Consider the following 25,111-nt stretch of genomic DNA (forward strand, 5'->3'; position numbering starts at 1 on the left):
ACTAGTCGTGGTGCACCAGCTAGAGCGAGAAATAGCCCAATGGCCCCACCGACGGGGATTGATACTAAACCGACCTCGTATCAGGCGACCTTTATTATTATGTACCCTCAAATTATTATGTGAAATTTCTGTGTACTATCTAATTTGAGATTTATAGCGTCAGCTTCCTTTCCATTATAGAAAATATATACTTCCATTATAACGTGTCTAGCTACATATATGAAAAAGAATTACAGTCCATGTTACTATCAAATTTTAATAAGTCGACAAAGCCAGAGTTTTTATTTATTAAGAACATTGTGAGTTTTAGTCAAATGTTGCCTACATTTCTTCATTCAAAGCCACTGAAGAATTTTTGAACATTTACCTCCGTACAAATATTGCTAAATGATTTATCTTAATAATTAAACATGCATTATTTATTTAAATAAAATTTATAAATGTATAAGTAATTTAAACTATCCTCATAATTCAACATAACAAACAACAAAAACGAACATGCTTACAATAACATTTTTATTCTTAATGTTATTTTTTTAAATGTTATACGAATAAAAACTTCAATTTTAATTTTGTTTAATATCCGATCGCAAATGTATAAAATGTGTTTGCGATTGAGGACTTAAAGCACATTATGGGTTCTCACAGCTTGAAGACGAAAATAGGTTACTGACGTAATCAGGTTACGGGACGATAATTATACATTTACATCTGTAGTAAAGTTAGCACACCTCAGAAACTTGGGGACTTATGATATGCTATTACTAATGGTATTTTGCAACAGCCCATCAAAAATTCAGATCTGTACTATTTATTTCCGGGTTAAACACTAATTTTGACCTAATGTTCCTGGACTAGTAGTTTGTGCTAATCACAATAGCTGAGCCATTGTTTAAGCATTGTGTCATCCTGCCGTAGAAGTCTGCCAAATGGGGAAGAAATATGATGGCGATTCAAAGGGAAAAAAAAAAGATATGGGGCAGTGGGATGTTTTTAAAAAATGGATAGAAAGTTTACATTCTCCACATCATGCACCCACCTACCACCACCTTGATAACTGTTTATGTATCATCATCAGTACACAACAACACGACGATAATGTGGATAGAAAGAGTTGTTACCCACCTGTACCAAGTTCCATAAATGTGTCGCTTGTGCCACAGTTTCAGAGACAGCTGAACATCCAGCCCCCAGAACAATGATGAAGGTTTTATTTTCACAAAACCTTCTTGTAAGGATCCTGATGGCCTCTCCTTCATAACACTGAATAAAAACACAAAGAAAGCATAACACTTCTAGTGGCCTAGGTTTTAATGGATAACATTACATATCAGTATATAGGCTTATTCACATTAGGTGATTATAGAAGCATAATTGTCCCGGACATTTTGGGTTTGTTTTTGTCTTTTTTACAATGCCTCAAGTTACTGAGTTGAAATTTTGTGTATAGGTTTATCATGTACTGTTACAGACCTTACAGAAATGCCTTATACAAACTTATAAGTGAAATATAAGTTACCTATATATTGTATAAGTGAAGCATCAGTATGTATAAGTATATAATAAATGAAAAGAATGGTTAACTGATACTCTACATCTTATTACACCTATACGTGGTTTATCAGTGGCATAAGTGAACTAGAGTTTTTTTAATTAACTTCTCATTGGATTTATCGAATTCAGTGGGAACAGTGGCTAAACAATCATACATATAACATATTTAGATAGTATTTACACTATAAAAAAAATATTATTAATATTCATACACATGATGATATAATATGATTGAATCAGGACCATCTTGTAATTATCCCATACTAGCATTACTACCTCCTCGCTTTTAATTGACACCCCCACCCACCATCTGTCACTAAAGATCTGTAAAAAAAAAAAAAAAAAAAAAATGTAACTGATGGTGGGGGTGGGGGGGGGGGGGGGGGAAGGCGAACCTCATCCCAATATTTAGTTTAGTACAGTATGGATTTATTTTCTATTATTAAATACATAATTCAATAATTTGCAAATAACCTCGAGGAGGGGGGCTAAAATTAAGATTTTACATGGCAAAGGCAAGTGTGATAATATAAGTTGTAGAAGCATCACGAGGGGTATATGGCTTTTTATGTACCCTCTGTGTGTTCTTTTACCCCGAGCCGAAGGCGAGGGGGTAAAAGAGCACACAGAGGGTACATAAAAAGACATATACCCCGAGAGATGCTTCTACAACAAATTTATCTTGCCGACATGTTAAACCATATAGCCAAATAATCAAAATAACGTCAGACAATAATTGTTAACAATTTATTAACGGAGCCGTACCACGCGGACGCGAACGAAACCACTTGCCAGTGACGAAAAATAGTTCCATCGATAAACGAGTTTTTAACTTCAAATGTTTGTAATACGAAATTGTCTGAAACAGATATTAATAAAAATAAAATTAAAAAAAACAACTTTTTTTTTATCAGAAATGTATGTAGTAAAAAAAATAAAAATATTAAAAATAAAAAACAAAAAAAACAACTGTTGCTAATCGCGCATTAATACAATAACACCAAAACCGTAATTAGGTGGCCGAGTTCAACATTGCAGCTTTTAAAAGTATTGAAATAGTGTATTTTATAGTAAAAATTAAATTAATTATGTATACTTGATTGATTATCAATGTTATTTATAATCTAATTATTGCTGTAGCATTAACTGGGGCGGCTGGAAACTGTTGGAAATTACAGACGGGGTATAAGAGAATTTGGCTCCGCCCACAGGGGGATAAGGGATTTGTCCAACGGCAAACAACCAATGAGATTAAAGAATTTTACATGAAGGCGAGATAAGCATTCTTATTTGCCCATACTATTTTTCCACTTGTCCTACCAAAGGTTTTGCTTGTATTAATGAATAATATACGGTTATTATACAATTTCGTTTGCAATATGGAATTTTATTGCACGAGTTCACGTTGTGGTGGAAATCCGTATTGGACGAGAGGCCATAGTTTTAAAATAATAATTGAAATATCATACTGTTTCACTTAGCCGAGATTTTTATGTCTGTTACTTTTAATGTGTTATTTATCTTGACAACGCATCAACTTTGACGTCATTTCGAATTGCATGACTCATATTAAACTGATGCAACGTAATGGCGAAAAATGAGGATAGTAGATTCCATATGTGACAAAAAACATCTTAAACCCACAAAATTGCTACAAAATGTTTTTTTTAATTGTTTCTGGTACTCTTGGACATCAAAAATCTAGCAAAATGTGTCTACCAAAAAGCTGTTAAAGCTGGTAAAATCTAAGATGGCCGTTTCTGATTTCGCACTAAGTAAAATTAAATCAAATTAAATTAAATGACTAGTTAGACCAGCCAAATGTTTAACAAATAAGTAAAACTCATTTGGTTTTCTAGTAATGATTCTATATCGTAAGTGCATAATCTTTCTATTCTGTCAGTGACTTAATAATTCAAAATTCAAAATGGCCACTATGATTTATGGATGCGATAGGAACAATTTACTTTGGTTGCTTATGTAATCCCATGGGAATTTGGTGATAAAAAACAAACTACTAATTTAAGATGCATTAGGGTATTAAGGAGACCCAATATAACAGAAACATTCCTGAATTTCATTTGAATGACCATGAAGAAACAAAATGGCTGCCAACTTACATTGACAGTCTACGGAAAATGCATATATACTTAGTAACTGGCTAAAAAACATTTATAGTATAAAACTGCAAAATGTGATACTAACCTGCCACTTTGCATGCAACTGGGAGTACAATTTGATACAGGACCAACCTGGCAATGACCCCCAATGGCCAGGTGACGTTACAATTCAATATGGCCGCCAATTAACTATTTGTTACTTTGTTTATATCACATTTAAAAGTGCAAGCTATAAAATATTAGATCCAATGATACATTTCAGACAATATTATTACTTTTTGTGTTGCTCTCATATATTAATCTTTTCCTTTTTTAAAATATGAATATAATGATCACAAACGAAATGCGTCTAATCACAAATGCAAGACCAGATGCAAGCCTTTCTTAAGATGTGTTCCTACTTAGAGGGTAATGATGAGGAACACATAACAATTTCTGACCTGAGGTGTAAAATGAAACCATTTTTATGCTGTAAAGATTATCTTCCATATGGAAATTACTACCTTAAGGACAAACTAAAGCATAGCAGGAGGGGAAGGCTTCCATGACTTAGAGAAAACTACACAAATACTTCGGTCTTACTTCCAAAGTGCTAAGGAAGGTGACGAGGAATCTCAAAAGAGGGCAATACGTAAATCTGCTGCCAGTCAAACGTGACATAAAAACCAATGTTGCTTCTGTTGCTGGCCAGTATCCAGATAGTCTTATGCTAAAACTGGATTCTGCTTTGCAATTCATACCAGACACCCTTCATACGATGCTGGATTTGCTATTTGTTGGAAAAGATACTCGGAGAAAAGTGGCAGCGATTGGTCAGTCAATTATTCAAGTTGTTAGACCATGTGCTGTTGTTGTGCCATTACAGATAAGACTTGCTGCCCAGCAGCACCATTTATATCTGGATTCCTTATAAACACTCTTTCTGAAATGGTGTCTATAGTGAAGTGCAACGGTTTGAAAAGAATGACACTAATTCTGTTGCCCCAGATGTTCTAGGCAAGGATATTGACCTGTTAGACACAACATTGTTATTCGCTGCAGACAACAATAATTGTGGAATGCAGAATACATTTATATCGATGAATGCAAAGTGTAGACTGTATTATACTCATGCTTCAGACAATTTCCTTTATTATAAATACCGGCAATTGCGTGAAGCATGTGTATAATAAAGCATAATATTGAATTTGAAGTGTATGATAATTAACCTGGCGTATAGATTATATGTATAATATAATATGTATAATCGACACTCTCTATTCATTATTATACGTATAATCTGCTTTCCCCATCCATTAATATACATATAATATGTAATCCCCATAAGGTGTGTACATTATATGTACATGTGTAATAATAAATGTGGTGTGCATATTATAATAATGATTAGTAATGAATGTGGAGTGTAGATTTATAGGTATAACAAGCATTCTGAGAGTACTTCTAAAGCCCAACAATGTTTTGTATCTCTTATGTTCAAGTGCCATAACTATTAAAAATTGATAAATCGTCATCAGCGTTAAACTTGATCTGTAACAGTACATAATGAAGCTACATACAAAATTTCAGCTCAATCTCTTGAATCATTGTAAAAAAAAAAATAATAATAATTTTAAAAAAGCAGGAAAATCACTTAAATTCAAATCACTTAAATTTAAATTCGAATCGCTTAAATTCAAGGACTATATCTGTCAAAAATAGTTAATTGTTATGAAAGTCAAACTTGATCTGTAAAGCTATACAAAACATTTCAGCTGAATATCTTGAGTCTTTTCTTTTTTTAAAATCAGGAAAACACATTTTCGTGTCTCTTAAGTTTAAAGTTAAAGTTTGTTTTGTTTAACAACACCACTAGAGTATATTGATTTATTAATCATTGGCTATTGGATGTCAAACATTTGGTAATTTTTACCACCGACGAGGATCGATCCCAAACCGACTGTGCATCAAGCGAGCGCTCTACTACTGGGCTACATCCAGCCCCTCTGAAGTTCAAGGGCAATAAGTCTAACAAAAATGGATAAATCGTCTTGAAAGGCAAATTGATCTATTTTAAGATGAAGCTTTGCAATATTATCTCCACATAATTCCTGTCATATTAATCGGAAGTAAGGGAAGCAAAGGATGGATGAAGAGATTCTGGGATCCATCGGTTCACCACACATGATGAGTTATTATTTTTATTTAGCAAATTTGCAAGGGCGGATCCACAAATGTTTTGGTCCTCTTTGGTGTACCCCTGATTCATATACACGACGCCCTCGTCTAGATTCGCCACTGAGATTTATACCACTGGCCATACAAACATCAAAAACACTCCAAAAATATTGGTTGGAGCAACCTCAGTTCGATTACTGGTACAAAGTTTGGCAGTTGGAACTTGTCTTCCTATAGTTACTTAGATCACAGCGTCAATCTGATCATGTAAGATATCTAATTGTCCTCGGGCTTAAGTGCCCTACCACACACGAACAGTTCATCCAAGGCAAATTTGTTACACAGAAAACCACGCAGAGGCTCTCGGCACTAGCACATTATCAAGTTGAATGCAATGATGAAGGGAGATGGAGGCGTAATAGGTATCACTGAAAATGAAGCATCACTAACATGGTAGCATGGTTGTAGCAGGCCCAGACTATTAAAGGAGTATGATGACAAACTTGCTATGAAGAAGGACACAGAACGCCACCATGAACACAAACCAAGTATGGAGAAGACTTTCCTATCTGAAGTCAAAAGTGTCACTGATGTGATGGAGGAACTTGGCAACCCCTTTACTGATACAAGCACAGACCTCGACACACTTGTTACCAAACTGATAATGCCCTACAGTGTGGTAGGTACCATAAGGACCGCAGAAGACATAGTCAAGACACAGTACCAGAAATATGTTGCAGAGCGTGTCAATGACAATATCACTGCATTCAATGACACCACAAACAAGAACAGTATATCTCTGTTAAATAAATTCTAGTTCAGAAAAACACCCTAAAAGTTCATCTTTCTGACGGATGTATATATTGTGTCAAACTAGACAATGATATGGATGCTTTCTTGGGGCATAAAAATCATGCTTAGCCTCCATTGTTGGCATCAAACAGCATCATGCACCAAACAAGCAAATGTGACTTGATGGGATGCTTGAAGTCATTGGTACCCAGACTGGAATCTGTTCCAAAGATTGATGTCAAAATTGTTGACACTTGATCCAAAAGTCCTACGTTTCTGTTAAAACATTCCAGGACTATTCCTAACTGGTGTTCTTGCATTAATTAGAACACATGTTACAATACGTTGTTCATATAGATGTTGTCTGTGATGTCTACAGAGATGACACCCTAAAGGCACAAACACGACAGAACCGTGGATTTGGAAAACATCTCTGGGTAGCCAACAAAACTGATATCTCAGTTCACTAGAATAACTTCCTTTGTTGTGAAGCAAACACATATAGTCTGTTCCAACTTCTAGCCAAAGCAATACAGGAGTTTCAACCACCTCAGTGGAAGCAGGTCATCTCCACACATGGCTAGAATGCTGTATCTGTCAGACTTGTCCTGCAATCACAAAGAAGTGGACACACGGGTCCTGTTTCATACTTCCCATTGGTTACATTATGGCTCTTCCAAGCTGATGATACATGCAACAGATACTGATGTGGTGGTTCTCGCAATTGTTGTGTCAAATGTTTTACAGGGTAGCATTTGTTCATGTTTCTAAACTGTTACGTCCCCTGTCACCTACTGGAGCTGAATTAGGTAATGATGCATCATGGGGTCTTATGTTTATGCACGCATTATCACGTGGCGATATTGTTTCTGCCTTCTATGGAACTGGAAGAGAACAGCTTGGCGCAGTATGTCTCATCTGAAACCTATTTTTGTTTCGTTATCTCATGCTCCAAGCCAGGTATCTCCCGACGACATGGATCAAATTGAGATATGTATCAGCGAACATCAGCCCTCAGCCATGTGAATGAAGCCAAGAAGCAGTTGTTCAATCAAAATAGTATATGCCCTAGAACATCATGTGGAAAAGGGCTCTTTTTTAGGCAGAGCACATCTGGGGACCCCCAAGTTCCATCGCTATGTTTATTGGGCTGGAATAATTCAAGAAGGTTTGACAGAATGTATGACACACCATTGGATTCCTTGACCTCATCATGGTATTCGGTGCATTTTCATATATTAATGTTATGAGCATTTTTTAAATCTTCACCATGAAGATGTATGTTATGATATTTCACATGTTCTACTGGATTCCTAGAACTCATAAACATAGGTATAGACACCAAGATCATGGTAATCGGGACACTTAGAGCCGTTTTATGGGCAAAAACATGTTTTATGGCAGCCATTTTGAATTTTTGGCGGGAAACGTTGGAGAGGCGTCGTGGTTCCCGCAATGTTTGAACTCGGCATACTCAAAAACCCTAAGGGCAAAGTTGCATGCATCTTTCCAGAAGTGCACACCTTAAGCAAAAAATGTTACATATCTGCCCCACTATTCCAAAACACTGGGACAACAAAATCTGTAAAATGAAAAAACAACAAAAACCTCTGGCCTTAGTATAAACACAACAATAGTAATAAGGCCATATTTATATTATTACTATATGCAATTAAAAAAAGACAACATCTGTACCTTTGTGTCATCCCATACCAGATTGAGTTGATATCCTGGGAGAAAATTTTCATCTCTGTTAACATAGTCGATAGCTACCTCAACCGCTGGCTGAATACTCAATCCTCCATCAAATGCACCACCCATTGGAAACAACCCTAGGATGTAAAGGTTCTTCTGGCTTCTCTCTCCCAGCACAAAGACGAATGGAAGTCCATGAATAAACAGCAGAAATGCCAAACGACACACAAACATCTCCAAATGTCTAAATCAAGTCTCTGTATAGGTTAAAAAAGAAAAGACGATTATTACTGTAGACTACCACCTACTGATAACCAACATATATCTAGTCATGAAAACAAAATGTTATCATGCATTAGCCTAACCATTTACAATAATCCCATTAGTCAGGGTTTTTAAAGAAATTATTGAAATTTAAAAAAAATACACAACCATGGTCATTACAACAAAACGGGGTTTGCAATTGAAAAGTGGTTATTTATTAGACAATCCATACCTAGTGCTATCTTTAATACTTGCAAATTTCAAGAGTTTCTAGCATTAATGTGCAAAAATAATCTAAGAATATGACATGTGATAAGGTGTATGTAAAAATTAAATAGCATTGTTATAATAAACAGGAAATAGCATAACACTTTAGCGAAGTGCCCAACCTTTGTTTAAGCTTGTTTTAGAACCAGTGGGCTATATGTATCAAAAAACCACTATGGGTCATTAAAAACAATTTCCAGGGGGTTACGGGGGTCCAATTAAAAAAAGAAAGAAAAAAAGTGGTAATCTGCAACAGAGAAATGTTGGGCAGTTGGGACATTTTGGGCTTCAACACCTAACCTATAAAGTAAACTATTTCCCCATTTCTGTTGATAATTAATATAACATTTTGCATTTCGTCCAAAACTTAAGTCCTACAACACATTTATCTTGCATTTTAAAATGTTAATGATGGGTCGTAAGGGTCTGATATATATGGGGCGATTACAATTACAAGAAAATTGAAAGTAATCAATTATGATTCGACTACATTGTCCAGCAATCATGATTGCATCATTACATTTCAAGAAATATTCCCCAGTAGTGAAATGATGTCACTTGTTCATTTTATTTCACAACCATACCAATTGCATTCATTGAAATACATAAAGACATATTTTGGATTATGTATTAAATCATTTCAGAAAATTATGAACGTATGTACAGAGTATAAATTATTATGATTATTATTATACATGCTTCATTTTAATTTACTAAACTTTTTTCTTTTTTCGGATGCGGGGTGGGTGGGTGGGGGCGTCAAATCAGTTTCCAAAACCAGATTTATTCTTCTTCTATTTGAATCACTGACGAAAAGGTACATTCATAACCATAGGTATAATTGCATCAATATATAAAATATTTTTTTTAAATATTCAACTAAGCCCTAGTGGAGTATAAAACAAAAACAGACTTTAACTTTCATTAGCATAATTCCAAAGATGATGTCCAAAATGGCCGCAGAATAATGAATTAGATATATTTTCGCATACAAAAACAACAACAACAACAAACTCCCCTCCCCCCCCCCCCCCCCCCCAAAAAAAAAAAAAAAAAAAAAAAAAAGAAAAAAAAACAACGAAAAAAACCAAACAAAAAAAACACCCCACCATTTCAAGTGAAAATCTTAAAGAAAAAAAAAAAATGCTGAACTCTCGAAATAAAATACATAACATCTCGACAAATAACAAATCCTCAAACTTGACTGTTTTGTTTCTTTGAATACTATGTCTTGATGTTTTTAAAGCATTTAGATCACCTTCTGTGACAAGTAAAATATGCTTATGCATTCGAGTTAAAGAGAAAGTGAGGCGGGAAAATACAGCAGTTTTACAAATGTGCTTACGTGTGACATATTGTAATAAATACAGAGATGGTGAAAAAAGTGTACTTTGTTTGCCTTCACTTCTGGAACCTTATATGGAGGATTCTGATAATTCACCAAACTGATGGTACTCTGCCGACACATACGTACTGTGTATATGGTCCGTAATAGTACCTACATCGCATACAAATTGAAACCTGAACACGCATTTGAGGTTGTGCTTATTGGTCAACCTTTTGAAACGGTGTAAAACGTTTCAGAACCGTTTTGGAAATGTTCAAACGACAAAGATGTTTGGTCGTTCCTATACAGTGGACAATTTTCACACCGTTTCAGCTAAAATGGTAGGTATTAAATGTGAACGTTTTATTGTGTTTTAACTAAGGCGTTTGCATCTTGGAATCAAATATGACGTAATACTAGCAACGTATTGAGTGTCAACGTTAAAACGCTTTCAAAAGGATATAAAAAGACTTGTGCGAACAGCTAGTGGATAATGATTAAAATATTTTTCATGAAACAGTTTGAGGAAGTTCTAGAAGTAATTTTAGTGGGAGCTAATCGTAACATATTCATCAACATTCAGGCAGATTGTTGATGCTGACGATATGTCAGTTCTGGAAAGTGGAATGTACAAAATGGGTGATAATATAGAATTTCTTTTTCTTTCTTTCTTTTTTTCTTTCTTTCTTTCTTCTTCTTCTTTTTTGTTTTTGTTTTGTTTGTTTGTTTGTTTGCTTGTTTTTTTGTTTGTATTTTTTGTTTATTAGTTGTTGGGTTTTTTTTGCAGCCAACACGCAATAAGTCAATTAATTTAAGTGCATTACCTATTTGGCATCGACTGGGTGGTGAAATAGGGTAGGATATTCAAATTGACTTATACACTGTAGAGTTAGTTGGTACAAAAGTAAACTACAAGTAAATCTACATTAACTTAGTTAACTTTGAAGGATGGATGGAATGTTTTATTTAACGACGCACTTAACACAATTTAAATACTGTTATATGGCGTCGGACATATGGTTAATGACCACACAGATAATGAGAGAAAACCTGTTGCCGTCATGCGAAGGGTTACCTTTTCCGATTAGCAGCAAGGGATTTTTCATGTATGAATGAATGAATGGATGTTTAACGACACCCCAGCACAAAACAAAATACAGATTGGTTAGAGCATCACCCCACAGACAGGATAGTACATACCATGGTTTTATTAAACCAGTTGTGGGGCATTGGTTGAAACTAGAAATAGCCTAATGGGTACACCGACGGGAATCGATCTTAGGGTTACTGTGCATGAGGTGAGTGCTTTACCACTGGGCTACGTCCCACCCCTAGTTAACGTTCATTACATAAGCATATGTGAGGTAAATATTTTCACGGATCACCCTATATAGTACATACATTGTACATGTAAGCATGTTTACAGCGGATGGGAGATAGGGGGAAGAGTGTTAAAAATACATTTTAAACGAATGGAATTGCCTAATAAATTGTTTTGTTCACTTATTTTGCTGTTGTTTGGTTTAGAAATTAATTTGCATAGTATTGCAATTTCGTTTTCCAAATTTCTTCTTTTTTTTCTTTTAAGAAAGACAACATTTCAGTAGAAATGTTTGTCAGTACCGTAATGGAGGTCAGTACCGCAACGTGTAAATCAATACCTTAACAGGGAATATAATCATTTAAATTTCATATTAACCAATATATCTTTTCGACTTGGCAAGATGATTGGGACGGTGCGGTTGCGAATAAGCTTCATTCTGTCAAGGCAGTCCTGGGAGAGTGGCAGTCATCCTACAGGCGATGCAGGAAGGATGAAGTAGTCTTATGCCGTGCCCGCATCGGCCATACATATTTGACGCATTCATTTATTTTAAAGAAGGACCCTCCTCCTCAGTGTGAACACTGTCAGTGTACACTGACTGTGCGGCACATTTTGGTGGAGTGTGATCATCTCAAGCCGACAAGAAATGATATATTTGGCAACAGAAATGTTTTGGAATCGTTTAAATTCCATCCAATGTTAATTGTAAAGTTTTTAAAACACTTTGACTTCTATACAAAATTTTAAGATATACTTAACTTGATTTTATATATTGTATTATACTTTTCCCCCACAGCTCCTTACACTGTGGTTTTACATGAGTCTATATAAATATGTTCATATACTTACCATTTGTGACACCCAATAGCCGATATGTATTTTTGTGCTGGGGTGTCGTTAAACAAACATTCAATCAATCAATCAATCACGTGTGCTCCAAATTTTATTTTATTTCATAAAGTATCGATGCAACATCTCGTTTCAAACGAAATACTTTAATAAACAGTGAAAATTTTCGACTGCATCGAAACTATCTCAAGATTTTTCTTGTAAAAGTATTCATTCTGCAGGCTGTTTTTTTTTTTTTTAAAGTAACTTTAAATTCCGTTATTTATCATTTAAAGCCATTAGAAAAACAAAAATGAAGCTCAACTTGTAGAAAACCTTTCAAATTTAGTTAGGGATAAAACGTTTTGATTGATTGATTGATTGAAGATTTTAACATGCTCCCATACCACTAAGGTTTCGAGCATGACCACCCCGGGCTCGATCTCTGGAGGCCAGTGACCCAGTCCGGGGCAGAATTATTTGGGACAATTTTGATTTTTACTATGAATAGGGGAAGGGGACTTTACAATTTACTTTTTATTACGTCATTTCTAAAAAATAAAATTCATAAATATAGTTTATTAATTTTGACGTTATTTTAGATCGGGTATTCTAATATTAAATACTTATATAATTGTTTTGTTATTTAACCCTTATCACTCAGCTGAGGTAGTATCTAGGAGGTTGGGCCTAGGCCACAGGAAGTTTGCCAAAAGTTAATTTATTAATTATATTAATTAATATTAAAAAGAAAAAGTTATTATTATATTTAAAGAAAAGGTGAGGGAGTACATCCGTCCTATTGGGAACTTCAGTGTGGCCATAACCAAGGGAGGGTTTGGGGGGGGCCGGAGGGGGGGGGGGGGAACCGTCCCCCGGACAACCCTAACTCACCCTACGGCCTAAACCGCTTACGCCCTATGGCCTACCTATTTCCGGTGGATTGCCCCCCCCCCCATCCCATCTCCCCTCCCCCATCCCACCAGGCACAGCCCAACCGTTGTGCCCTCCATTTCCGATGATATTTATAGTATCAGAAAGTCTCTAGTAGAGAGACTCTCTGCCTAACTCCGGCCTCGGTGGCGTCGTGGCAGGCCATCGGTCTACAGGCTGGTAGGTACTGGGTTCGGATCCCAGTCGAGGCATGGGATTTTTAATCCAGATACCGACTCCAAACCCTGAGTGAGTGCTCCGCAAGGCTCAATGGGTAGGTGTAAACCACTTGCACCGACCAGTGATCCATAACTGGTTCAACAAAGGCCATGGTTTGTGCTATCCTGCCTGTGGGAAGCGCAAATAAAAGATCCCTTGCTGCCTATCGGAAGAGTAGCCCATGTAGTGGCGACAGCGGGTTTCCTCTCAAAATCTGTGTGGTCCTGAACCATATGTCTGACGCCATATAACCGTAAATAAAATGTGTTGAGTGCGTCGTTAAATAAAACATTTCTTTCTCTGCCTAACTGTAAAAAATCCATTAGTTATTTCTTTTCAGGACTGAGGAAAGTTGTAGTGCGTCTGGCGAATCTGGCGGAGCGAAACGAATTCTGTCGATCCCGAAGTCCAAAGGCACCTCTCTGTGAACCACGAAAAACAAAAAGTTACATCATTCATCAGACGCTGTGACCCTTTAATATATAAAACTAGAGGGTGCAAACAAGGTATAGTACCAGGTTACACCCACTAGCACAGGAGCAGCTCACCGCCCTGTCAAATTAAAATTTATTTTTAATTCAATATTAAAACAAGGATAAAATATACAAAAAAAAATTTAAAATGAGCACGCTGTTAACCTATAATTAAAAAAAAATATAACACCAAACTAAGAATTAAAACGTTTTGTACAATATATTGCGGTCGGCGAGTAAGGGGCTGTTACTGCCAGATAACAGGTCCCCCATCAACCTGAAGCAAAATCATTCATTCATCTCTGTCACATCAACACAAAAAGAACACTACAGCATTTTTAAATTAAAATATATAATATTTATTTACATTTTAAATTAAAATAATTATAAAATACGGATTTAATTAAAATTGATTAAAATATCGTTCTAATAATTTCAGAAGCCTGCCAGGCGCAAGACAGACCGGAAGAGGAGAGAGACCGGGCCACAGGGGCATAGGCAAAACCTTCTAACTCCTTACAGGAACTGAGGAGTAGCTATAATACTACGTGCCAAGCCAGCCAGTGACCATTTATTATACCAGAAGGTGTCATTCTAGAAGGGCACTCATTATATTTATAATCTACTTAATTAAATATTAACTTTAGTTTGATAAACAAAGGCGACCAATAACCTGTCAATTACTGTCTTATATTCTAGTTTTGGATTTAATATATTAAATGAATTAAATTTAATATTATTTTTCTTAAAATACTCAACCAGTTTCAGTCTACTTTTAATATGTTTAGTACAGTCAACCAAAAAGTGTTCTACATCTTCAATTTTATGACATACTAAACAATTGGGTGTATTAACCTTTCTAATTTTAAATCTAACATTATTTAATCCATAAGAAACACCCAATCTGAATCTTGAGATAATTTTAGTAACTTTAACATTAAAGGAAACTGGTCCAGGGTTGGTCACCTTTGGTTTAATATAAGCATGCCACACTCTGGTCCTGTGGTTCCACTCATCCTGCCACAGGCGAACAAAGTGTGGTTCGGCTATGGAGTTTATTTCGTTACAATTATAATTAACAGAAACACCGACGGTGTTAGCTAATAGGCTCTTTTTAGCATTTGCGTCCGCCAATTCATTGCCTGCAATTCCCATATGCGCCGGGACCCACTCAAGGACAAGGTCAACCCCTTTGGCAACAATATTATTATAAATTTTACCTATATTTTGAACAATTTCCGGTCTAACACTATGGGCTCCATCGATTGCCTGCAGGGCGCTAAGATTATCATAGAAGACTACATATCTATTGGGGCCATCAATTTTATAATATCTATCAATCCACTTCAGGGAATAAAGTATGGCCATTAATTCTGTAGTATATACCGAAATATTATCAGATAGCCTAGCCCTAATAGCTATCGATTTTTTTTTTTTTCAAATTTTTTTATAACAAAGGCCATACCTGTTTTCCCAGTGGTCGGGTCCTTTGACCCATCTGTATACACTTGTATTACATCTGGGTAAAATTCTCCAACCACTGCATGAAATATAATTTTCTTAAAATTAGGATTATCTGTTTTATTAATCTCTTCCCTGATGCGGTAACGGACCTTGGGGTTGATGACCTGCCACGGAAGGTCAATATCGACCTTAATTTTAACAAGTGGCAGGCCAACAATTCCAAAGTCATTAGCATAATAATTAAGTTGTGAAACAATAGATATGTCTCTATCTCTGTTTATGTTTATTTTAACTGGTTTAAGGTTGTTGACTGGAGAATCAGGCACAAAACTCCTAATCTTATTAATATATTTGAGTCCCTGTCTGATTCTCCTAAGGGCCAGAGGCATGACTCCCAGCTCAACAAGTACACTGTCATATGGCGTACAGATAGTGCCCCCTACAATACTTTTGAGGGCCCTACCATATACGCTATCGAGTTTCCTAAGCTGAGTCTGGGAGGCACAACCAAACGCCTGGGCACCATACTGAAGTCTGGACACGATAAATGCCTCGAAGATCATGAGTAGTCTTTCTATCAGCGCCCCATGGTGTGCCCGATAATACCCTTAATAAATTAATATATATTATACAACTACCGGTCACCTCAGTAATGTGTTCTCCAAAACTAAGATTGTGGTCAAAGATCACCCCCAGAAATTTGACCGATTGCACCTGGTTAATAATATCCTCGTTAATTCTTAATTTTAAATTACATACCGCTTTAAATTCTCTTTTCTTATGAAATATAATACATTTAGTTTTAGCTTTCGATATGGAAACACCCCAAGCTCTAGACCAAAGTGCCAAATTGTTTACATCCGTCTGGAGATCTTTTTGGAGGTCATCATAATTATTTGCTACTCTCCAGAAGGCTGTATCGTCTGCAAACAGACCAATACTTAATTTAGTCTTAATACTTTTATTAGTAGTGATAAGCACCTCAGCCAAATCATTTATACAAATTGCAAAAAGAGTAGGTGTTATCATTGAGCCTTGTGGTATACCATTTTCCAAAGTACAAATGGGGGAAAAACAACCATTTACATTAACTGCGAATGTTCTATTTTCCAAAAAATTAAAAATAAAAGAGAACATCGCTCCTTTAATCCCCATTTGATATGTTTTAATTAACAACCCGCGCCGCCAGACCATGTCGTACGCCTTTTCTATATCAACAAACACTCCTCCTACCTTGTGTCTACTCCGTAAAGCATCCTTTGCCTCGGTTTGAAGACGTACAAGGTGGTCTATAGTTGAGTGATGTTTCCTAAAACCACTCTGGAAAATAGACAATAACTTATTTACCTCCAGAAAGTGGATAAGGCGATTATTAACCATGCACTCCATGGTCTTGCAGACGCTTGATGTTAAAGATACTGGCCTATAGTTAGTAGGAAGGGAGAGATCCTTACCCGTTTTCGGAAGTGCAAACACTTCAGCGTGTTTCCACTTTAGGGGAAGTTGTCCCTCCCTCCATATTAAATTAAATAATTCCAGGAAAAGTCCCAGTGTCCTGGTAGGCATATTTAAAAAAAAAGATATAACTGAAATTATCTGGGCCAGGAGCTGTGGCTTTTCGGCCTCCAAAAGCACTGGTCATTTCCTGTAATGTGAAAGGTGCGTTATATGGTAGGTCATCACTCTGGGAGCAGGGTTCAAGGGGGATAGGACTGCTTTTTTCTATTTTAATTTTCCTAATCTGAAATTCTTTAGTATAATTTTTAGTAGCTGAATTATTTCCAAAAGTAGCTCCTAATATATTTGCTTTATCCTGATTAGTAATACAGGATTTATTATTCTTAAGTACATTTCTATTATTTGAAGATTTCCCTTTCACCCTTTTAATCTTTGACCACACCTCGCTAACCTTTGAGTTCTTATTTAGAGAACCACAGAACTGAGTCCATGAGGCCTGTTTAGCTTTGCTAATACTGTGTTTAAGTTTAAATTTACTATCTTTAAAAAAAAATTATATTCTCCTCAGTATTAGCTTTTTGTAATATTTTTCGACATTTATTTCTTATTTTCTTAAGTTTATCCAATTCTTTTGTCCACCAAGGGACTAATTTATACTTCTGTTTACAAGAATAAATAGGAATTGTTTGTTTTGCAATGTTGATAATAGCTAACATTAAATCAGCATTAAATTTATCAACATTATTATCTCTTATCTGCTCATGATCTAACTTAGCACAAAGGTGTCCAAATTTGGGCCAATTAGCTTTATTAAAATTCCACTTATCTTTAAATATATTTTTATTCATAAAAAAGTCCGAAATATTATAAGTGGTTTTCACTGGTAGATGGTCGCTACCCAAGTCATCAAGTACCTCCCATCCACAACCAGCCGCCATATTGCTGGAGACCAAGGTGATATCTAGGCAGGACCAAGTGTGGTAGGCATCTGATAAAAAAGTACTACTTCCGTCATTTAAACATACTAAATTTAAATTATCCATAAAATTATCAATTGTACGGCCTTGAAGATTGGTAACTTTAGATCCCCATAGTTTATTCTTACAATTAAAATCCCCTACAATAATTAAATTTTTAGTATAGTTACCAATCGGTGTAAAAAAAAAAATTAAACTCAAATTCTTACCGGAAGTAGTAGGATGTACATAAAAATTAAAAATATTAATATCCCCAGATTTTGTATGTATTGCCACCCCCACCGTTTCAATGCCCCGACAATCACTATCTGTCCTAATTTGTGAGTGGGGAATACCATTTTTGACAAAGGTAGCCAGTCCATGAGTACGAGGCCCTTGGCGTTCCATTGTAAAATAGTAAGGTCCCCTTGTTCAACTCTATTATTATTTTTACCACTATTAACATTAGTAATATTATTAATTAATTTAGTCACACCAATATCTTTATTATAACTATCCATGTACTAGTTAGAAAAAAACAATAAAAGTTAATCCGGACTAGTATTAGTCCGCGACTCCAAAATAACAAGCTCCCTGGCTTTATACCATGCGACACTTCGTGTCTCAATGGCATTCGGGTTTAATTTAATAGCCAGGTGATCATTAAGTAGCCCGCACGCATCTCTGGACGCCTCAATAATGTTATCTAAATAAAATTTGGAATTCGGGGCTTTTGGAATGTCTCGTGTCAAAAGAATGCCAGAAATAATTCTTACCAAATCGAGCGCTGTAATGGGTTGTTCAAAGTCAACTTTACTTGCCCCTGCGGTCGCGCCGGCGTAAGAAATAGGTTTAGTAGACTGAGTACGGTTATTTGCATTACCGGACTCAGTCTTCTTAGTATGACCTGCGCCAGTTGCAGACACATGACGGTGGGACACACTAGCTTGACTACCCTCGGGCCGACCCGAGACAGCACCCCCTCCTGCCATCAGGCGAACCGCCCTCCGGTAGTCTGGGCACTCCTTATAATGGGTGCAGTGGTCCCCACGGCAGTTCGCACAGGAGACAGGTCTAGTGCACGGACTGTCTGGGGTCCTTCTAGGGTGGGAGGCCCCACACCTAAAACAGATAGGGTAAGGGGTCGACCTGCATTTACGTTGGGTGTGGCCCCACCTCTGGCATCTGGCGCATTTTACCGGTTTACCTTGATATGGATGCAGAACATGTTCCACCCCCTTAACCCTAATTGTTCCGACCCCCCGGGGGACGGGCCAAGAGACATCCAGATAACCGTTATTCCAAACCGTCAGATTGGTGATGGAAAGGTTTGGGTTTGCCAACCTGACTGAGTGGAGCAAGGCAGTGTCCTGGACTCCCCTCAAGTCAGTTTTTACTATTTTCCTCATAGAAGAGGATGGGGGTGGGGGAGGGGCTCTCCCCTGCTGAGACGCCCCTCCTCTATTCACCGTTTGAAAGGGGATATTTTGGCTAACAGAAGCCGGAGGTGGCCGCACTTGACTCACACCCCCACCCTCTCTAACAGGTTTAACGGATTTGTAAAACTGGGAAACCTTAGTCACCCCGCCCCGGGGGGCCGGGACCACCGGTTCCAGAGGTGGAAAGTCCACCTCCATATCATTGTTCTGTAATTTGATGGGCAAACTCGTATTTGCCTTAGTAGATGCTAGCTCCACCCTCCGTTTGGCTCGAATACGTTTAGCCGCTGAGGGTGGGGTAGCTTGTTTAGTTTTAAGATATGCCCCAGCGGGGGGAGTATCTGCTAAGTTGGAATCCGGAGAGTTAGCATACCGGCGCTTCCGTTTGTTGTATGCCACCTGAGTAAATCCGTCCCCGGGGGGGGGGGGGGGGGGGGGGGTCCCGGGCCTGGATCTCAGCGAGACAGTCCTCCCAAAAAGCATAGCCCAGGGTTTTAGATTTAGGAGCACCCCCGGTCGCGCCCGGATCATCAGCAACCAAGGTGCTGCCCTCCGAGCGCTTCTCGGGAATTACCAGGGCGCGCTTCGGGACTGGCTGCTCGCCGCTATCCGCAAGCTCATTGTTATATGGCCTACGTGCGGATTCAGCGACTCGTTCCGAAAAGGAATTGAAATCGCCTTCATCTCTGTAAGCGCGGACGCAATCGTAGCCCTTCACCATCGGTGTTTTAGCTATCTCAACTCCCGTCTCAATGCCTTTTAAACTGTCAACAATGGCAGTGGCCTTTAGACGGGGGCTGAGAGTTTTATTAAGTTTTCTATGTATGGACCCAGCCAGGGCCAAGCTCTGGCTAGGTCCGGGCCCAAAGGTTTCTAAGTAACTGTCACTGGACAGCTTATTTGACAGGTTATCATTGTCACTGGCCGTAGGCTTGGCACTGCACTCTTTAAAGTTTAAAAACAACCGGCACCTCATCGCTGCTGTCAGGGTGGGGTCTGAGACTGAGGACTGTCCCCAGGGCCGCAAAGGGGGCGTCAGAATGGGTTCGAATAAAAGCCTGACCGTTAGCAAGTCGAGAATAAAAGAAGACTGATCTTTTAAAGGTCCCTGAGTTAGAGTTTTCTTGCAAGTCCGAAATAGTTTGTTGAAGGTATTCCAACCCGTAGGGGGTGGGGTCGAAATCACCAAAAAGGATCCTCCGCAAACACTGGTACATTTACATTTTCTTTTTTAGTTTTAATTATTCTTTTTGCATAATTTCTAGATTGGTTTGCCGGGGGTGGGGACTCAACACCACTTAGAGCAGCGAAGGGGTTACCGGTTGGAATGGCATATGTTGTTTTGCCATTTACATCAATGCTAACATTTATACTAGCACTACACTCACCTCCCTTTCTTTTCAGTTGACTTGGACCCGACCGAGCAGCAGGCGCCTTCCTCTTTCTCTGTTCCCCCAACGGTAGCCCGGAGTGTGGGGTCGGAGATCTGGGTGTAGAGGGCTGCTCAGCCGAGAGTGTTGGCGATTCAGAGGTTGGGGCACTTACCTCGCCCTTGTCAACAACAAACTCTACAGATTTTTCTAAGTTTTTATTATCTTGACTGAGGTCCGGTCTCTCACTCCCGACCCCAGAGCTGTTGGAAACATAACATACTTCTGACCGGTTGGGACTGGGCAACAAAACATCCTCACTGGTTGCTTCAGATATGCTGCTGACTTCCAAATCTCGGTCAAATTTTAGCTCACGGGCTAGGGATTCATCCAAATTCGGTTTGAAAATCCCCTCCCCCCGGGCAGGCACCCCCTCCGCCTGTCTTTCGACCGCAAAGGAGAGGCCACCATCGGGGAGTGGGGTATCGCGCCTGGCACGCTTCGACGGTGTAGACGACAACGGTGTCTTTTTAAGCGAAGTTTTAACGTCCCCCAGATGGTCCCACGACATACGGTCCGTTCTAACTATGTGGGACACATCTGACAGATTAGATTCATCCAAACTGGACGTCACCGACACGTTAGTTCTCTCGGCTGCTAATTCAGCAGCCATAGAGCTTAAACTCCTGTCCATTTCATCTAACATACTATTAACACCGATTGACATGGTTGGAACAGGAGAAGAACGATTAAATTAACACGTGTTAAACTAGGCAATATCTGGCAATACAGCCAAGGTCACACGTGGTAAACAAAGAGTAAAACGATAGCCCCGGTGGCTAATTACACGGCACAAAAACGCACAACAGACTTACACTTGTATATATATTCTTCCGCACCACTTCAGGTTGATGTTAATTAATAATTAAGAGCTGTAAGGCTTCAATTACCGTCAAAATAAACAATATTTACTCACAGAAATTAAAGCCACCATTACTCGTCGACCGCTATATTGTATGATTTTGAGCTCTGTCAAACGTTTTGATGATGTATGTTTTGTTATTAATTTATGATTAATTTACAATCATGTTACGGTACTGGCAAAATGAGCGGGTGATCTAATTTCGATAATACCATTTATTACTTTTTTTGGAAGAAACGTTCGCTGCTGATACTGGCATATGATCCTTTAGTGTTTATTCTATGAAGTCCTCCAATAATTTAAACAAAATTAGTAACTTGCTATTTTTGAAAATACAAATCAGAATTTCGGACTTTATTTGATAATACCCCCCCCCCCCCCCCCCCCCCCCCCCCCCCCCCCCCCCCCACACACACACATACATACATACATACAAAGAAAATGTGGCGTGAATTTATCTTTGTCAGGCCCGTAGGAACCGGCAAGCAGAAGGGAGTAGGAGGGAGTGACGAAATTGTTTGTGGGTTTTTTTTCCTTTTTTATTGTCCAACATTAGTGGTTTGTGGCCCCACTAGAGATTGCAGACCTCCCCTCAAACTTCAGATTAAATGGTATGGCCTGTTTATGCTCATTAAATAAATTTAATAAACGATATTATGTGCTCTAAATATTAGGAATTAATATTCAAGTTTTGTTTTCTTAAACTTATAAATATTAAATTATTTCATCCTCCATGTGTTTGTAAACAGGCGTCTGTACAGGGGTGGTTTATTGGGGTCGAAAGCCCTGTCTCTTTCAACATTTTTGTTTTTTTCAATACACTTTCCGGGGAAGCCTAACTCGACCCTCCTATAAACTTCGTTAGCAACAATCTAGACACCGCCCTGCTAACATTTATATATTATAACATAAATTATATTTTATAAATTATATATTTTAACATAAATATCTTTCTGTTTATATATTTATTCAGTCTCAGACTGCAGCTTATATTTTTGAACCAAACATTATAACCATTCATTTGCTAAACTTATAACTTGATTGCAAGACATCAGAATTGTTATATTCGTTTTCCAAAAATGTTGTCTGTTAACATTGGTTGTCATGGACTCATTTTTATCAATTATTATAAAGAGATATTTTGTTGAACGTGCGGTAAACATAGCGGTCTGTTTAGTGTTAATTTGAAGCGTAGAAATACTAATAAAAAGGTAACTATTTGGATAACAACTGTCTGTTTATAAATATTGATATGCTTTAAAACCGAATTCTTATGCTCACCGAAACTGTCGTAGAGATTATGCGAGGTATTATATCGCTACCAGCCTGAACATAAACAACGAAGTGTCTTTTTCTCTCAATGTTGAAAATGCTTCAAGTTAAGCTACCAACTTTATGTTTTAATTATAATACCATAAATATTGTGCATGTTAATAGTTTTTCCTAATGAAATATATTGGTACTAATGAAATGCCTTACATAGCAGAGGCGGATACCCCCCTCCCCCCCCCCCCCCCCCCCCCGATGCCATTTTCTATTTTATTTTTTGTTTAGCGGAAATGTATAATTTAGATCCACCACTTCACTCAACAATTGTTCACCATGTTTGTAGCGAACAAACAACAAGGTGCCTAAGATATAAATTGTTATTTACTAAATTAGTAAAATAAAAATAAAAATTATGTGTGAACTGCATAAAAACGAGAAGTATTGGAAATTGATCAGTTACCACCGGTTTCAAAACAATAAACAAATGTCACAGACGGCAGTCTTATAATGAAATGCTTTCGTTTTTGACTCGAGATAGGCCTATAGGTTTGAAAATTTGACTAAAACGTGGTATTGGCGTACGGGCTCCATTGGGGTTGTTTTTGTGGGGGTTTTGGGGGGTGGGGTGGAGGGGGTTGGGTTTTTTGTTTTGGGTTGGGGGTTTTTGTGGGGTTTTTTTTTTTTTTTTTGGGGGGGGGGGGGGGGGTTTGCCCGAATTAAACGAAAATGCCCGAATCTGGATTACAACATTTATTGATATTAGCCTACTACCTAACAGCTATATAAGGGTACAAACTAATCACTACGCATTTTTACATGGATTATAATTAATTTTCCTGGTAGAATGATGGAAATACATGTTAATAAGGTCTCGTTTTTTGCACCAAATTTGAGGATTTAATCCTGCACTAGATAGTCCATCCATAGTAGATATTATTGGCAAAAACATTTAAATTAATCAAAATAGTATTTAGGACATAAAAAAAACCATGTTGCCATTTGTTCTGTTTGGTCCTTTTGAGTTTAAGTATGAAATAATTAAATTTAATTGGCGCAAAATATTTTTAAATGTTTGTGTAGTCAGACTTTTGGCGAATGTATTTAAATCTATTTAATTTCTTCTAGATTATTTTTTTAGGTATGAAAACAAATATTGTCCATGTTTTTAAAAAGATAATATTTATGTTGTGCTCTCTGGGTCAAGATATGTTTAGATATTTAATTATGTTAATAAACCCAAAGCCCAGAACAGATCCACACTACACAAGCTACAAGATGAGTGTATTCTGATAGATCACAATTCTATTGTGTATTTTAAACAATAGATGAGCATAACTTCCGGTTATGGTGGTGTGTGGCATGTTATTTCGCTCCTGATATTTTATGGTTTCTGCAGTTATTCTTGTGATAATCAGATTTTGTGAAACATGCTAAAATCTAGAAGAGGTCGTGGTAACAGTTCTGGTAAAGATATTAGAGGTGGTAGACACAATGTGAGCGGAAACAAAGGAAAAGCACTTGGGTTCAGTGTTCTGCAGCTCGATGATGCTGGCAATATGGCGGCTATCAATGATCCAACTTCGAAATCTGATAGTGAATGGTATGATGTTAAAAAGCAGTGTAAACGACATAGGCGTTATACGGGAGATGTCAGAGGTTCAGACGTGGAATCGAAGTCGGGTGAGTTGGAAAAACTTAGCCCGGATGAGAAATTGAACTTAATCATAGGGAAATTGTGTGACCTAGATGATATGCGTGATAGTGTGCGGGGAATTTGTGAGAAGGTGATACATTTGTATGCGGATGTAAACGAAATTAAAAACGAGCTTTCTGAATTTGAGTGCAGAATGAAACCTCTAGAATACAGTGCTATTGATCAGGAGTCGAGAAGTAGGAGAAACAATTTGATATTTAGAGGCATTGATGAACATGAGACTGAAAATGCAAAAGACGTTTTGATATCATTTATCAGTGGCAAGCTTGGTATTGATAGCCACGTGATAGTTGTTCAGCGCGTATATCGTCTGGTACTATTTTCTGAATGCTAAATACAACGATGAGCTTCGTACAGAAGATGGTGAAACGGAAACTAATCAAAGAGACGACGATGCAGGTTTCGTGACCAGTCAAGTATCATACAGCGACAAAGCACGTTAACCAAACAGAAACACACCAAGCTACTCGATTTCACGCACGGGCAGGTCGAGCGTAACAAATCATGACGAGACAGTCTTGCGTGTAGAACTACAAACGCACACACGTCAAGATACGACGGTAAAC

General features: G+C 37.6%; 1 protein-coding gene across 6 annotated transcripts in view; it reads right to left on the reverse strand.

Annotated features, from left to right (window-relative positions):
• The window catches only part of LOC121371082 (gamma-aminobutyric acid type B receptor subunit 1-like), a 159,825-nt gene that overhangs the window by 115,656 nt on the left and 19,058 nt on the right, over positions 1–25,111 (reverse strand). For 3 of the 6 annotated variants that reach the window (XM_041496720.1, XM_041496718.1, XM_041496719.1), the window contains exons 1-3: positions 13,790–13,997; positions 8,319–8,575; positions 1,126–1,263 (exon numbers count right to left, since the gene is read on the reverse strand). In XM_041496720.1, the coding sequence (XP_041352654.1) occupies positions 1,126–1,263; positions 8,319–8,552 (372 nt within the window). In that variant the 5' untranslated portion in view covers positions 8,553–8,575; positions 13,790–13,997. Of the gene's footprint in view, positions 1–1,125; positions 1,264–8,318; positions 8,576–13,789; positions 13,998–25,111 lie in introns of those variants that run through there. The other 3 variants (XM_041496717.1, XM_041496716.1, XM_041496715.1) reach the window with 2 other exon arrangements.

This window comes from Gigantopelta aegis, chromosome 4 (assembly GCF_016097555.1).
Source record: "Gigantopelta aegis isolate Gae_Host chromosome 4, Gae_host_genome, whole genome shotgun sequence".
In the NCBI taxonomy this organism is placed as follows: Eukaryota; Metazoa; Mollusca; class Gastropoda; order Neomphalida; family Peltospiridae; genus Gigantopelta; species Gigantopelta aegis.